The 17,858-nt window shown below is 36.9% G+C and overlaps 1 protein-coding gene across 5 annotated transcripts in view; it reads left to right on the top strand.

Annotated features, from left to right (window-relative positions):
* LOC118404830 (regulating synaptic membrane exocytosis protein 2-like) overlaps positions 1–17,858 on the top strand; it is a 186,015-nt gene that overhangs the window by 110,165 nt on the left and 57,992 nt on the right. For all 5 annotated transcript variants that reach the window (XM_035804193.1, XM_035804195.1, XM_035804194.1 and 2 more), the window contains exon 12: positions 246–411. In XM_035804193.1, coding sequence (XP_035660086.1) covers positions 246–411 — 166 coding nt within the window. The remainder of the gene's footprint in view (positions 1–245; positions 412–17,858) is intronic.

Below are 17,858 nucleotides of genomic sequence, written 5' to 3'. Positions count from 1 at the left end.
GTAGCATCCACATGTTTTGTTAACAAGATTGAACAGAATTTGTGGTCAAATAAGTATTAAAACAAATGTTTTAAGTCATCAATATGTAAATGAGATGAAGACAATTTTAAGATTGAAAGTCCAATTCAGGATTTTTGATAGATAGTCAAATCCAATATATTTTTTTCCGTTATTTGGTATTTGCGATATACCTTGCTGTTGTTGTTTGTTGTTAATGCTCTAAAATCTGCATCATTTCTTTGCAGTGAGAGAAGTAAAAGAAGATCAAAAATCATGCAAAAGACAAACGAGCCAACATGGAACCAGACCTTCCACTACTTGGATGTGAAGAGTTCAGAGTTCACAGGTCGCGCCCTTGAGGTCACCATCTGGGACTACAGCAAGGCTGGCGACCACGAGTTCCTGGGCATGGTAAGTGGAATTTTTTTAAAGGTGCAAAATGTATTTTTGAAATGGCCATTATACTGTGTCAATATTCTAGCCTGGAACTTATCTTATTACAGGTTTGCAATAGCAAAACCTCTATTGGTCAGAAGGATTCCATGGGGGCTGCAATTTTGGTTCGCATAATAATAAGGAAGTGACATCATTTAATAGTTTTCCATAATGATAAGCAGTGACATCATTTAATAGGTTTGCTGTTTGAAATGAAAATGCTATAAGAGTCATGATATAACAGCCAAATGTTTACTTGGGAATGGTTGCCAGACTATTTAACTTGGGAGCAAATTTGTTTGAATGAAGGGCCTTAAGTCTACTGATTGAAGAAAATAGATATTTGAAGGGAAATGGGTTAAATGTGTGATTTATGTCTATCTTGTCTATCTATTAGTGAGTGATGTCTATGTTGCAGACAATTGTACAAGCTCAAAAATGCCTGTATGTAAGAATTGTGTTGGTGTATGCATGTACTTCAGGTTTTGTCTGTTTGTTTGAATGAGGAGTTGATTGAGTCTGCTGAAAGTGATCAGTATAACAAAGTGGAAAGCATCTTGTTTGGTTAAATGCAATCTATTTTATTTGATACCTTTGTTGTTATAATGTTCAAGATAGTCATTCCAAGCTCTGCTGTTATCACACATAATTTATGCGTACTTTATGAGCATTACTCTGGCTTTACGTGTCGTCTGAGAGGATATCCATGACTGAAGCTTTGCACTCATTTTCACTGGAGTTGCGTGAGGAAATAGGTGTTAAGTGCTTTCCCTAGGACATAGCACTGTGGCTTCATCGGGATTTGGACCCCAAATTTTCAAGTAAACAACCCTATCCACAAGCCTACCTTTCCACCTGAGGCCATGTTGATTTGATAATACGGATGACATTAGATTATCATTTTTGTGCATTCAAAAAAATTGCCATTAGTATGAAATCTAAGTAGTTAGAAAGGTTGAACAAATGACTAAACACACTGAGTGAGGTATACCAAACAATAGTGAGATTTTCATTTTTTGTTAATTCACATCTTCTTTGACATTCAAATTTACATTGGCATTCTTCATTAGTATCCATTTTGACAATTCAGATTTATGGCATTCAAGTGCTTGCTTTACAGCTGGTTTGTACGATTTACAGTGTGCTTCAAAAATTGTTTACTATGTGACCGGAGGGTAGCCTCCAGTGACAGAGTATTGTTTTTGTGCAATGTGATGAGTGTTCGCATCTGTATGTTTCTTTTTGCCGCATTCGCATGTACAATGTAGTTTGGCATGTCTTCTGCGCGCAGTTGCACGATGATGCACACTGTTTTTTTTTTCAGTTGCTGTTTTTATAATCGATGTAATAGTTTTGTGAATCACTTCTACGTCCTTCAGTATATTTGTCCAGGTCTACGTTATCTGCGCGCGTTAGGCCTTGTTGAAACGGTCAAAAATTGATGCCCGCGCAGATGTCATCCATGTAATCAAATCAACATGGCCCATACGTGGTGAAAGGTACGCAGTTTGACGGGCTGCCTGCGAGATTTTCCTGACAGTTGATGAATAGCTCTGTGGAAAGATACCCTGAAAGATTAGCTGTAGATACCACAGTAATGGTTAACTTGTCAACTGGAAGATGGATTGGGGGGGGGGGGGGTAGAGAAGTTTGAAAGTATGATAGATTCATCAGATGGCTCGATGCTATAACAGCGGAAATGGCTTGCTGTTAAAACAACAAAGGCTTGAATTGTATTGATTCAATAAAAATGCAGATGTCAGAATTTATACTTTACCTTCACCAGGAAGGTTATGTTTGTATTGGCAATATGTTTCATGTTTCTGTATTTTTTGTCTGTGTCTTTGTTGACAGCAGCACTCATAAATTTGTGGATAAATCCTAGCTTATGATATTTGGTACCTTGGTAGGGGTCATGTGAAAAAAAGGTCAAGTTCAACAAAGGGCCTCCTAGCAGCTTTTTAAGGTTCTGCAGTGAAATTTATGGTTTCGATATCTAGTGTTCTAGACATATATATATATATATATATATATATATATATATATATATATATATATATATATATATATACATCCTAAGGTTATGATGTTTTGAGTGGTTGATAGCCCCTTGGACATGAACAAAGTGCAATGCACATATAGGCAACTGAATTTGCAGTTCAGTTACAGTAATTTGCAAGCAGCGCTTTTTTTATGTATGATGAATTTTTAGACATCTTTGCTGCAGATACACAGGATGAGGCAAAGAAGTAAAGGGAAATTTTAGGTACCAAAACAGCAAACAGAAACAAGTATTTATCTATATGCTGCCATTCTGACAAGACGTTTTGAATCCATCAGTTAAACATTCAGTTTATCACAAATTTCGTATACTGACAGTTTTGTGTTATCTTACCTACACAGCCTTTCGTATAAGCAGTCTTCAAACATTATGTATGGCTACGTGAGCCAAGTTTATTATACAGAAGAGTGGGTGGATACATCAAGGAAACGCAGCGGTGCCGCAATGTCTGAGTAGAGGAGAGGTGGATGGTGCGGGGATGTGTTTTCGTTTTCAACCTCAAAATTGGATAGACTTCTGGGATGCAAACTGGGAAAGACTATTGGAATAATGGAAATAGCAGACTTGGCCGTGCTAAGATGAAGTTTTGTTTCTTGAAAGTTGTGTCAAAGGAAGAAAACTGATGGTTGTGTTGGATTTGTATGGATTTTCCTGGCTTGAAAATTTTAAGAGGTGCTTTGTCTTGTACATAACATACCTGATGTGGGAATTTTACTCCTCTAGGAAAATGGCAATGTTTGACTTTGCAGTAGTATTTAGGCTTAGTTCAAGAGCTGATGCAAAGAAGATTGATTTGCATGGCATTTCAGGTGAATGAACTATAATTGTATATGATACGTCAATGAAGGATTGACATCCAATAAGATACGCTAGGTAACAGTTGATCAAGTGACTGGATTTAGATTTGGTGACAGACATTCCTCACAACTTCTGCTGTCTTTGTCAGTGACTGGACCAACATTTGGTTTTACCAGCTTTTGAGCCAAAACTCTGAATTGATTTGTTAATGAGAAGATCAAGTCAAGACAAGGTTGTATGCAAACAAGTTAATTAGCTCCAGTTCCTAGTGAGTACAGGAGCTATTGTTGCCTCACTGGGGTTTGCAGGCTAGGTCCTAAGAGCCAGCAGAAAGTTGATGCGTAAGCATCCTTCCCTGTTGAGGATTGATACTATCTTGAACTTTATCATTTGGTCAAAATAGCCACGTTTCACTTTGTGACAAAGTTACAAAGGAAAGAATTCTGCACGCCACTTGATGTTTGAGAACTATGATTTGATACTGCTTCTGTGTTTTGAAAAATGTAAGACAAGTCGAAAGACAGATGACCCCCACGGACAAGACGGATTGAGATGCACTTTAGTCTGGAGGTCCTTGTACTCCGCTTCATCTCAACCTAGAGGGTGTCATTTCCCAAACCCATTTTACACTTGACTGAGAAGGTTCATTGCTCTTCTGGACAGTTGCCATGGTGACGATGACGCATGCCCAGCTGCCTGTTTTGCTCAGGTATTACCGACTGGAAGCTATAGATTGACAGGGAGGAAGCAGGCTATGTTTTTCACAATCTCCCTCAGGTGGTGTTTCCGTATCGTCATGGAGACCGGATGGAGCGTGCTGAGCTTCCAACGCTCTTCATCCGAGGTTCCCTGAGGCAACCTGTCCTTATAAATCCCATGCTGTTTTTTGGGAGAGAAAAAAATCTACCAGCAGCAGGTTTATAGTGGCAAATAAACCCAGATCTCTGTGACTTAATATATTTTTTATGAAACACACTTGGATATAAAAAGTCTCAAGCTGTTTTCAGATTGTTAAATACCTCTAAAACCCATTCCATTTATCTATAAACCAGGGGTTTGTACTGTATAGGTTGCACAAATTATTTATGAAACACGCTCCTTAAATCTTTTTGTTGCTTTTTGCAGATAGCTGGATTTCTTACAGGTGCCTCTCAGGTCCATTTATCTAAACCTAGGAATGTACACTTTAGATTGTACATCAGTTATGTGTATGGAACAGACTTGGATCTAATAATCTCACACTTGGATCTAATAAATCTCACACTTGGATCTAATAAATCTCTTGCTGTTCTTGACTTGGAGAATTTCTCAGCAGTTTTTAGTAAGTGCCATTCAGGTTCCTTCATCTAAACCCAGGTCTTTTTAGTTAGATTGTACAAATCAGTTATGAAAATTATAATGAATATTTTGAATTTCTGGGATATGACAATTCCTCAGTATTTCACCAATATAAGCACCTCTTAGGCCCCTGATTAAAACCTAGGTCTATGTTGTTCAGATTCTATGTATTGAATTTGCTCAAATCTACCAGATCTTTTGTTTGTCATAGATAGACTACTTTCTGAGGTATTTAATTAACGCTAAGGCCACACCAATTTAATTTCTTGGTTCACGGATTTTTTCATAAAAAATATGGAGCGAAAGGGCGAAATAAAAATAAAAATAAAAATTGTAAAATGGTTGGGGTAAAGGTAACGGCTAATCCAAAACATAAAGAAAAAAAGTTTTCAGCTTGAAAAAAGTACAAAAACACTATTATTGTACAGTAACAGCACCTGTACCCACACTTTAAGGAGCTTATAATATTAAGGCCAATTTGCTACACCAGAAAGTTGGTAAATGGTTTCAGTAATGGTGAAAATTTGCTGAATGGTAATTTTTATTTTTATTTTTTTTTCCAAAAAATAGGAGCGAGCGAATCCGTGAACCAAGAAATTAAATTGGTGTGGCCTAAGGCCCATGTGTCTAAACCTAGGTCTGCACATTTTGAAGTGTACAAATTAATTATGGAACATACTATGATCTAGGAAATCTCTTAATATCTTGAATATGAGAAAAATTCCCTTTTTTAAGTACCTTTAATAACCATATATCAAAACCTAGCAATTTAAGGAACACAATGCTATCTAAGCAAATAACAAGTTTGCTGCACTCGTGAACTCCCATATTTTCCAAGAGAGCGATGGATCTGCCATCCATACGGCCTACTTAAAGGGACAAGATCCATACCGAATCAAGTCATAAAGCCATACAAGAGATTTAGGGATATTGCCAGGGACGTGTATGCCCCATCGACCATAGACATTGTCATTTTCTTCCTGTTGTTTGTATGGATCTTAGGAGACCCATAAAGAAACCTGATGGTCCTCTCCAGGGTGCTGAAAGTGTTGGTGTTGTTATTAAAGTTTTCCAAATGTGATATAACATCTTTCCATCAGTTTTTGTCATTAACAAAAACATTTTAAACAATGTTTTATTTGCAACATCATGCCCAAGGGCTAATTGCATAAACAGTCTCAAGAACTAAGCTAATTGCATGTACAGTCTCAAGAACTAAGAGAAGTAGTCTATCTATTAGTCTATTAGTCTATCTATGACAATAATACATAAAACTAGTGTCTAGTCAACTGCATGATACTATGGATACTATTGTCGGGTTTGACTTCTTCTTTGAAGGCAGTGGTTAATGAACTGTCCCACGTTCTGTATGATGGTGGGCTTTTGTGCTTTAAGTAGAAATATAGTCTTTTGGTGATCACTTAGGTGGTAAAAGCTTGGTGAAATAGTGACAACTGTTTGAAATAATGTGTTTCTTTCGGTTTCATAGTGGGTACACTGACTGATAAAATGTGTTTCATTTTCCACTGCATTCATTTGGCAATATATACACAATCTCTCGTGGACAGGGAGCTGTTTATAGCGGCCCCTTTCTATCTCTAACGGATGTGCGCTGGTTTTTATCTTACATATGGCTGATCTTTCATTAAACTCTTTATGATATAGATAATTTTATAATATCAGAGAAATTGAGATGCTTGATAAGATTTTAGCGGGGTGCAATTTTTGTAACACTTCATGTTAAAAAGGGAGCCTGTAATGTCTTTTCTCTCACACCATTGTTGGTAAAAAAAAGTAACTATTATAACCAGTAACATCCATAGCTTTGGAATACATGTACATATACAAAAAAATGTACATCCATGTGTCTTCCCAATAACCTATTGTATGGGAAGAAAATTACAGAAATTATTTGTAATACATGTTCCTATCTTTCTGAACACTTGATCACGGTCATCTTAGAAACTCAACTAGATACAAACGAAACATAGACTTATTTCAGAATGAAAGATTTGGCAGTCGCAAATTATAGAGTTTATAGGGAGTTTGTGTTGAAAAGATGTGGGTTGGAAGGATGTGGCTGCTTCAATAAGACTTGAAAATGAATTACAGAGCAAAGCAATGATTCTAGAAAGACTGTTTATTCTTTCCTTGTCACCCTGGTCACGTCTTCGTTAAGGGCAACGATATTGGGAACCCTGATACTCAGTCTTAACATGGAGGTAAGGTCATTCAGCTGTGGAAAGGTCATTGCCTTATCTTCCTACTGCTGGATTTGAATTCAAATCTCCATGATAAAGGCTTCTGATTGGTTGGTTTAAAAATTACAGTTAATAACAGAATAAGATCTTCTCTTGATCTTATCTTCATGGCTAGATTTGTTTCCAATTCTGCATGTAGATTAGGTTTCTACTATTCTGTCCTGTGCTGTAATTGGTAAGGTCTGCCGGAAAAAAAGATCAATAAGTTAAGACATGAAGGAATTGACTTTTAGCCACAAATTGCGACCTAAGGTTGTTCTAATAGTTGAGGATAATGATTTAGACTACTTTGCAGTCAGTCTGCAGACAGGAGGACTGTATATGTTTTACAAAGATTACCAATAGGATTTTAGCAAAGGCAATGTAATCACTGTTCCATCAAACCAAGGAAGCCTATGGAAAAATCTTTGGCAAAACTTGTATTCTTTAACTTCATATTCTAGAAGACAGAGCTTTGATGTATGTGGAAGATTGATTCTATACCGTTTAAACACCCTAAGGCTTCTATTTCATAGAGACAGGGTTTGTGTTATGAATAGTTTTTTCTGAATTTTGTTGTGAGAAAATAAAGACACAAATAAACCACCAGATGCAAATTTTTGTAGTGTTGGAGGGTACTTTCAAGTGCATTCTAAACATTCATGCTACATCATAGATTCTAAATTTATCTTTGTGCATATTGCATTAGATTTATGAGAAAGACGCGACACCTAAATTTCAATTTCAGTGATAGATTAAATCTTAATCCACACTAATATCCCAGGCATATGAACAGTGGCAACTTATTTTTGCTTGGTCTGCAAGCAGCCTTATTCTAGTTGTCATTTTTCAGTCAGAATTGCTACAGATTAGAATCAGAAAAGGGTATTATACTGTTGTCAGTCATACTGGTCACGATTTTACCTCCGAGAAGTAGGTTCACTGAAAGGTATACTGTGGTTGCTGGAATATCTCAATATTCTCCGGATGGATTTGTTTTGTATTCTAACATATTTGTAGTTATTGATGTCTCAATGATGCACAGTGATTTTGAGCACCATAGCAGTATTTTCAGGTGATTTAATATTATTGAATGACTTGTCACCCCCATCTTGACGGTAGTATGGTCCAGAAATCAAAACAGCTGTTGGTTACTTTTTACAGGGTGGATCTAGGAAGAGGTTAGAATGCTGCCTTTGTTTTTTGCCGAGTGTTATGATAAAAAATACCTGGATATGAATGGAAACAGGTTTTAAAGATATTGTTAGTTTTCATGTAGAAGATGTCAAATGCTTTTGCCCGCATGAAGGTTTGTGTTCCCAGAACTCTTGTTTTTTCTTAGCATTTGATTCTATAAAAGTGAAGCATCAAAGGACTGCAATTTAGGCCTAGGGCAGTTTCCTTTGCACAAATTTTGTTAATTATTGATACTGTTTGCCAGTGATTCTTTAGTTCACGTAAGATATCAGATTCAATTTAGGCCCAGAACAAGATGATATCAAATATCCTATGCGATGTTTCGTACAAGAAAAGTTGAAATGTGGTGAATTGAAAACGAAGGCCATTCGTTGTTTTTCCTAGTAAATCAAAGGAAGTGTCATTTCTTCTGAGGGTATCCTATCATTTGTGCTAGAAAGTTTGTCATCTTAATTCCTTATTAAAATCTTAATTATGGGATGAAGGAATAAGAAGATCATTAATTATTTCTCTTCTTAAAAAGTAATAGAAAAAATCATGATGCAACATTATTTGCTGCTAATGGGTTTCCTGTCAGTTGCGCTAATAAGCAACCACCAGGAAAGTGTAGTTGTGGTGAGTTTTAAAAAAAAGAAGAAAATCATTCATTATTTCTCTTCTGAAGAAGAAATAGAGAATAAAATCATGACAAAACATCATTTCCCTCTTCTATGGCTTTCCTGTCACCTTTGTGAAAAATCAACCTCTCTGTTTCCTTCAGCAGGTGAGACTATTTGTGGTGACTTGAGAAGAAGAAGAAAATTGTTCATTATTATAATCTCTTATAGACAGATATATAGACAATAGAATTATTAAAAAAACATCATTTCCCTCTTATGTGGCTTTCCTGTCATTTGTGGTGAGATGAGAAAAAAAATCATTCATCATTTCTCTTCTGAGCAAGAAAAAGAGTGAAATTACGACGAAACATCATTTCCCTCTTCTGTGGCTTTCCTGTCATTTGCGCTGAAAAAGCAACCTCTCTGCTTCCTCCTCAGCTAGCTCTTCCTCAGTCAGTAATTGCTCCTAAGAACTTAGCCTAAAGGCTGTAGAGACCATATTTGGCAGGATGTTAGCAGACTCTTGTCCCTTTTGAAGAAACTTAATTTGTGCCTGAAGGCGGTAGTTGCTTGGCAATATCAGTGTTGTTATTATGAAAGGGCGTTTCACTTCTTTGTTCTTTGCAAGTCGTCTTTGCTTGCAATATTATAGAGGAAATAGAAAATTGACTACTCTCTTTTCCACTATGTTCTTCCTTTCTGTTTCATTGAGCCCTTTATGCATGCAAATCTCAAAAAAGAGTACTGGCTGCTTTTCATTAAGCAATATTAGAGTGTTAAAAGTGGAAATATTCTGGATGAAGAAATCTGTATAAAATTGATATCTACTGCACTATACATTTTGTATTCCCACATTTACATTTAGTTATATTTCATACAGCCGTTAAAAACAAGCCACGCTAGGATTCCATAAATATTGTAACCCACAAAAATTTGGCTTCGTATCATCATAGCGTCCTCGTGTCAATTGCGGCATCAAATATTTGCTCCTTGAATGTTGGTATGGAATAGAAAAGAGACTTGCTTCATCTTATTAGTAAAAAGTGCCACAAAAATTGATGATTGAAGTTTTACAACCCTTGCTAATTTTGCTTAGGTTGCCTTTAACAGCCCCTGAGAAGTAGCCAAGAAATGTGGTTCCTTTTAAGGCTCTTTCACAGAGTGAACGGTGATTTTTGCTTCCTAGAATGAAGAGAAATTGCTAACAGAAGATGGGCTGAGCTCTTATTCAATAGACTTGGACACCCCTGACGTTGCCAGATTGACTGTTTGGACATGAAAGGTCTGCCATACCATTCTGAAGTATTGGAAATTGGTATCATAATGATAGCATCCTGACACTTGGGTGGGAAGTAATAAACTCAACATGTGAGAGATTTCTTGGAACACACTCAGAATTCAAGTTTAGGTACTATAGATTTTTTTCTTCTAATTGGTATTTAGTTGACGGGAAGGGTGAGAGAGAAACTGTCAACCTGATCATTTTGAGAAATTAATGTGTTTATTGAATTTTTTTTACAGTATGAGTATGAATAAGGGTCCATATATTTCCTTTGCCACAAGTTTTTGTGTTATTCTGTATCTGTAGCTTGTTTTTCAACATTGTTAACAACTGCTCAGAAATTTTCTTTTCAAATTGATTTGTGGTAGAATCTCTTTTCCCTTACATTTTATGAAACATAAGCACAATATTAATGCTCAGTCTGTGGAAACGTTTCCCATTGTTTACATTTTCTCTTGAAAGCAGGGCTCTCTCCAGAACCCTTGCTCCATCCTGGGATGAAATTTTCTTAGGCTGGACAAAAATCTGGGCTTCATAACATGAAACTGATTAAACTGTATTTAGGTATGCTTAAAATTACAGATTTTTTAAAAGCAAAAATTAACAACATAGGCTCCAAAACAATGAGTGGGGAGGAAAATATTTGAACCAAGAGACAGGGAAAAAAACAGAGCATCCTTAGCCGCCAGCTTCTGTTTGGTCTGGTTTGGTTTGGTTATGTCTGGTTTGGTTTGGTTTGGTTTGGTTATGTCTGGTTTGGTTTGGTTGGGATCTCAAATAGTGACTAAAATTCCTGTTGAAATTTGTTTGTCCAAAAACCCATTATTTTTATCTCTGCCCATATATTTATCATGGTGATTTGTGCAAGTTACCCTGCCCTTCCTGGTACTGTTCCTGACAATGATCGTAATAACATTTCCCTTTTCCTGCACTGTTGATTTTAACCTTCCAAGAAATATACAGCAACAACCCTCATGTAGTCTAAGCCTGCGTGACACGACTGCATGAGATCTCAATGATGACAATATTTTCTCCTGTTGGACTAGCCAATCATAGCACAGCTCCTAGCATTCTAGAAGGTTCATCTGCCTCCTGATTGGTCAGTTTGAATTCAAATTATATGTAATAAGATGGCAGTTAGACAGGAAGTGGGGCTGACATCCTGCTGGCTGCCTGCCAAGAGCAAGGCATGAATTACATAGTAGAGGGTATGCATTAGCAATGTTAGAGCAACCCCTCTAGACAATCACAGCATTCCCATCTCTTTACATCAGACCTGTGTGCTGGCCTGCATAGGAAAGGCCACATTTTCCGGCTCTCCTTCAGCAAGCTAGTGTTGTCATTTGCACCTTCAAGAACTACCGTCCCAAAGCTGTCTTAAGATAAGACGAACTCCCTGTCTTGATTTTGACACCTTCTTCTTGTGGGATACTTTAAGTTGGAGGAGCGATGTTGCCACCAATCACCTTCGTCACCAAGGAATACATCCTTGCAGCGTTGAATTTTGTCGCTGGTGGAAAGGTTAGTTTGTTGTCTGGTGGACAGTTACAGCCTGATGCTCCAAGGAACTGTTTTCGTTTTTTTTTTAATTTTAGTTTTGTTCTATAGGTGGCCAATTGCAGTGAAATGGAACTGCTTTTCAGTGCTCTTTTGATCTAGATCATTTTGCTTTCTAGACAGAAAAACATACTTGGGTTTAAAGAACACATATATGTAAGACCTGATGAGATTGTTTGTTTTATTTTTCAATCTAAACTTTCATTGCTATCACCCTTCAAGACAATCCCAGATAATGGTAACTTTAAAGATGATGCAAAAACATAGTGCTTTCTAAGACTTTGTTTCAAGATCGCTGCAAGAAAGATTAATTGCAATATAAGAAATATTAAGATGTCTTCTAAGATTTTGACATTTCATATGAAATGATAGAGTTGACAGTTGGAATCACGACAAGAATGCATTACAAAATATGAATAATAATTCCACTGTTTGGTTTGTCTCAGTCATTTTGTGTTATGGTATTTGAAATTCCCATTTGATTCATCTGAAGCTGACTTTCCATGGTTTTAACTGGATATTTTGGGGCACAGAATAGACTGTGAGATAATGTTATTTCTATGAATACTATTATCTAAAGATATTTTTGGTGTTTATAGATGTGAACAAAAAGAACAATCGTGTACAGGATGGGTATTAGAAACATTTATTATTCATGATAAATATCATGTAACTTACTTATGCACTATCCACAGATTAATAGCTACTGGTCGGTAATTACATAATGGGAATCCTGCTTTTACAGTTTGTTATGTCAGTGTGTTATATTGCCGTAGCTTGAATATGCAGTGTAACATTAAAAATGGTAGGTCCCTTAGCCTTTTTGAGTCTGTATGGGCAGTGGGTTGTTTCCCACTATGTGTACGTTATTGGAAAATAGAGCCCTTTTCTCTCCTTCCACAGCATTTTATTGCCTTGTAGGTCGGGTAGTACCTCTCATTTTTACACCTGGGTGGAGTGAGGAAAGTCGTGTAAAGGTGGCATCTCACTGCACTAGGGGCACCGGTGTGTCACTGTGGGGTTTGGAAGATTACTCAGTGAATCTCAGAGATGAAGAACGTATTTTCTAACGTATTTTGCCATCTCTTCTAAGTCATACTTTTACATATTACGCAATACCTACATCATAAAAAAATCGTTAAAAATAACACAACAGTGCCACAGTGAATGAACCCCGCAGTGATGCACCGGTGCCCCAAGTGCAGTGAGATACCACCTTAAGGTGCAACTCCCAAGGACACAGGAATGACAGGAATCGAACCAGTGTCCTCTCAGTCTCGTGTCCACTAACTTAGCCTTTTGATGCCACTGAAGCCATTAATGCATACATCCTTGAATCCACCAAGCTCTGTCTCTAATTCATACTGATAGCAATGATTTAAATCTGCCGACTGTAATCTGCATGATGACGTTCATTTCATTTCCCCAAAGATTTCGGTTTGTGTGAGCCCGCGCCCGACTGCCCTTTCTCTACGTGTCTGACGATATTGTACTTTAATCACTTATGCAAGGTCACCCCCAAAGTCAATATCATCTTGTAATGGTTATTTACAGCAAGAGAGGCTTTACAGCAAGAGAAGCTGTATTGATGCAATGAAAGTACAGTGACTTTTCTACAGTCAACATACAAAATAGAAATATAGAATGTATAATCCTCAAAATTCTACTTAGGGAAAATTCTACTTAGGGAAAATATTTTTGTCACCCTCAAAGTCAACATCATGTCGTAACCATTATTCACAGCAAAAGAAGCTGTAACAAAAAGTACAGTGACCTTCCTACAGTCAACATACAAAATAGAAATATATAGAATAATTCTCAAAATGCTACTCATAATCAGGGAAAACCATTGGTTTGAGTATCTTTTGTATTGAAATAGCAGTCTTTTATGCATTTGCATTTTTTTGCATTCATGGTGAGAGTTGCCACATCTATGGGTATAATCAAATCTTCTAAATATATATTCATACATATATGGCTTTGAGTTTCTTGGAATTTGGATGAAAAAAATCAAACCTTCCCACTAAAATGGGAATTGCTACGTGACCGTTAAAAGACTAAACTTAGATTTGTCTAGACATTGATGTTATGATTTGAATACGATATGCAATGTTATATATATAAGTGTGATTCAAAGGACAGGAATTCAATTTGAAAGATATTCGTAATCTATGAAATTTGATGAAAGACTCATCAAATTTTGCTCAGGAGTCACAGCATTTAGTTGGAAGAGGGTGAGCTAGCTCATTAGAATTTGCGAATTTCCTGACATTTTGCCCGGTAGCTGTTGCTTTTCAAAAATTTGAAATGGAAAATATCCTGTTTGAGGACATTTGTAATGAATTCTTTTGCAAATGAACTCTTTTGTGATATGTAATGACATGAGTGGGTAAGATCACCAGAAAAATTTATGCTTGATATTCACTGCATCATGTTAACAATTGTGCAGCAATCTATCACATTTATTGTGACATATTAACAACATGGATGATTATATGACGTTAAATCCTACTGGATTTTAATCAAGTTATGTTGTAATGTCAACTCAGGATCACCCTCATAATTCCTTAAGGTAGACAGTAATAAAAAAGTATTTACAGTGATGTACTAAATGCTGCATCCAGGATGTATGACACGCACACTCCATACCTCCAGGTGTCCAAGGCATTTCTAAGAAGGCCTTTGTTGATAAAACTTTTTTCAAAAGATAGCAGTCCTAGGAGTTGTGTTAGCATCTTATTCTCTTAGTCACAAAATATTTTTTAGAGAAATATCGAGAGATTTGCCTATGGGAACTCATTTATGAATTTTTAACGGAAGCATTTTTGAAGGAAAATTGTAGACTGTCATATATTACATGTATTTGTCCCTCCTTTTTCAGATTTGTATATGCAGCGAGGTCTTGTTGCTATCTTGAAGTATAGAATATGTACAAGATCTCTAGATGTTAACGTTGGCATTATGATAATAGGATGATGATGATGAGTCAGGCTTTTAGCCAGGCATGCGTCATGGCGTCATCTGGACACGCTTTTCTCAAAATAACAAGAAATTGGATGCACTAGACACCCTTACACTGGGGAGAAGATCCTCTGACAGGCATGAAATTCTGTTTGACCAGGGATGCCACTAGGTCATTTGTGGTCACAGTCTTCACAATCAACAGTGGACCGTGGCTTAATGTCCTGTCGTAAGGTAGCATGCATGTCGGGTGAGTGACACAGCCAGAATCAAACTCACGGCTTCTACAAAATGTAGTTCCAAAGGCAGGGCTGGTAACCACTGGACTACGCACGCTACCTAAACGGACAAAAAAAAAAAAAATATGCGTACAAAGTACCCTTCTTAAGACCCGGATGTCTAATCGCCTTCGCTGACGCACCATGGTCGAAACTGTTTTTAAATCATTGTCGGTCTCTGCGTGTGCTTAAAGTGAATCCTTCCATCAACTTGTCCTTAACCTGACAAGGATGTGACATTGAGAACGCTACAACTGGGTCATATATTATGTCTCAAAGCACTTGGGTGGAACGTGTCTATATTACATGTACGTTCTGGCTGTGAACACTTTCGATATATGCCAAAAAAGCAGTTACTCAAGCAACTGGATAATGATATGATTTTGGAAACGTTGAAGACATTTCAGACAACCATTCTGTGTCTTTCGTCAGTGACACTGGAGAGATCTTGTTGGAGAGAGTTTGTAAACCTAGCTGTGAATTGACATGCAAAAGAGATCTAGTTGTAGAACTATAAATCAATATGCAAAAAGGGGAAGAAGACAGATTTAACATCTGATTGTTTTCAAAGTCATGTTCAGTTGCTTGAGGAACTGCTTTTTGGTGTTTCTTATTACCTGGATGTCTAGCTTTCATTGACAAACGCTTATGAGAGTACAGTGTTTGAGCTGATGATCATGACTAGATTGCCATTGATGTGTATTCTAAACCATGCCTTACAAATCTCATATCTTCATTCATCTGGTAAAAGGATAGGGCTTTCAGTTTGATCTCATCCTATCAAATTTCCAAAGGAGCCCTTTTGGAGTTGCTGTGTTGAAAACACTGGCTTTGGCAGGCACACGGGAGATAAGAAATGAAAATCATGTTATTCGTGTATATTTTCCGGTTTAAAGAAGGATGAGCATAGAATGACTGAACTTGCATGGCTCAGTGGGTGGTAATGGAAATGGAATTAAAACGATACCTTTTAGCTTTTAAAAGCTCTAGGTAATTTTTGAAAGGATAGTATGTCTACTAGGTAATTGTTCTTAGCGTAGCTGCAACCCCTTGAAAAATGGATGCTCTGTCACTTAGATGTGAGTGGGGTTTTAATTTCTTACCAATATGGCCATAATATGGTTAAAAAGTAGGTGATAGCACTAAAATTTGAGGAGTAGGGCCACGTCAATTCATTTTATCTGTTCTATGATTTAAAAGAAATAGTGCTGAACTCTTAAACACATACTTAAAATTTATATAGAATAAGGGGAAGGTCTAAACCATGATATAGAAAGTTTGAGAAAGTGAATTAATTGAATTTTTCCTTTCAGGTCTCTGTTCCATGTTGATACAATTTCACCAACCATTGAAATGAATTTGGCACAGTAATGCTCAAAGTGTCATTGCAACCTTTTCATGATGTGAAGTGTGGTTAAGTTTGCCACTGCCTGATACATACAAAGTTTGTAGGCCACCAACTCAGTTTGTCAGCCCCTTTAGTAGTGCACTATGATTCCTTATTGATTTCCTGGTGGTTAAGCCTTAGTGGTGCTCAAAGTTGCCACTCTAACCATCACTTCTAAGCTGAAATGGTATAATTGACTCTGTCCCTGGTGCTGAAACTTTTGTAGCACTCATTTAATGGCCATCACATTGCTAAAATTAGATCTGGCTACAGCATTGGCCTAAATCTTTTTCTTGGAATTGTCCTGTAAATACAGCAAGGCTATACAGGTTTATTCTATTTATATGATATCCCTATAGGAAATTTCTTAATGAAATAGAATTAGTACATACTATTTGTGATAACAACTGAAGATTGCATTGAGTGTTAGCCAAAAGTCAGGGTTTTACAGTTAGGTTGGAGCTTGTTACTCTCTGTTACCCATTGTGCAATAATAACTGTGAAATCTCAGATTTAGAAAAAAAGTAATAACACCAAAATGGAAAGAATTCATTAATACAGACATAAGCACAAAAATGTACCTTGGCACTCGCAGTTGGAAAAAAATCAGATTTTCGTTTTCCTTGCAGTCTTATACTTTCATGATGTTGTCTTGCTAAGGTCTTACTCAAGTTCAAGAAGCAAAGAGAAAAATTGTTGTAGCCGTAGTTGAAATGCAGCCCCCATCATTTGATAATGGAATTTCTGATAGAGGTTAGCCTGTCATGTGATAGCCAATCTTTCCTTGCCATGGCTGCAGCTGCAGTTATTTGACCGTGATCCAAACTTCACCTAACCCACACTCTGTAATGTCTGGCTTGTTCATAAAAACATGACTAGAATCATAATTGAACCAATGTGAGGTCCGGAATCAATTTTTTTACAGATTTCTCTTGACCATTTCTTTATAACTGGCCCAGATCATACCTAGTCTCTCGTTGGCCAATGTTATTGTCACTCAGTAAAACCATGTTGATTTGATTATATGGATGACATCCTCTGGTAATCTCAAAACTGATGCAAGAATGCGATAAAAATAAGTTTTGCCAAAAATTTGCCGTCAATCTGCGTGGTCAGGAAGATTGAGCATATGTAGAAATGACTAAACTCACAGTATATGCACAGTAAACTCACAGTATAACACTGAATGTCTGATATGTCTGACCGTTTCCAAAATCACATCCAGTTGTTTGAGTAACTGCTTTTTGGCTTATTCCTGGATGAGTAACTGCTCTGGGCCTTATTCCTTCATTGACGTATCACAGTATGTTGTATACCAAACAATAGATTCTTCATTTTCGTTCTTTCACATCTTCTACTTTAACTTTGGAATTGACTTTGGCATTAGTATCCATTCCCAATATCTTTTTGCAAGTTGCAGCATAGATTTGCTTATTTTGCATCATATGTATGATTTCAGTTTGGTGAATAACCTTTTTTTTAACAGACAAAAAATTGATGTGCACATGGATGTCATCCATATACACTGTGCGAAAGGGTGTCATTTCCGGACGTTTCTATGTTTGTATACATCCGGATCGGGACCGTTTCTGGATATATCCGGACAATATCCGGACGAAATCTGACATGACTCCCCTGCGTTTTTGGAAAATTTCAGGAGTCCGGAACGGGACCATTTAATTCCTGCCTCATATCCGGATTTCCAGTAACGGAACGTTTTCGGA

Source organism: Branchiostoma floridae, chromosome 17 (assembly GCF_000003815.2).
Source record: "Branchiostoma floridae strain S238N-H82 chromosome 17, Bfl_VNyyK, whole genome shotgun sequence".
NCBI classification, from domain to species: domain Eukaryota; kingdom Metazoa; phylum Chordata; class Leptocardii; order Amphioxiformes; family Branchiostomatidae; genus Branchiostoma; species Branchiostoma floridae.
This window is presented reverse-complemented; position numbering and strand designations above follow the sequence as displayed.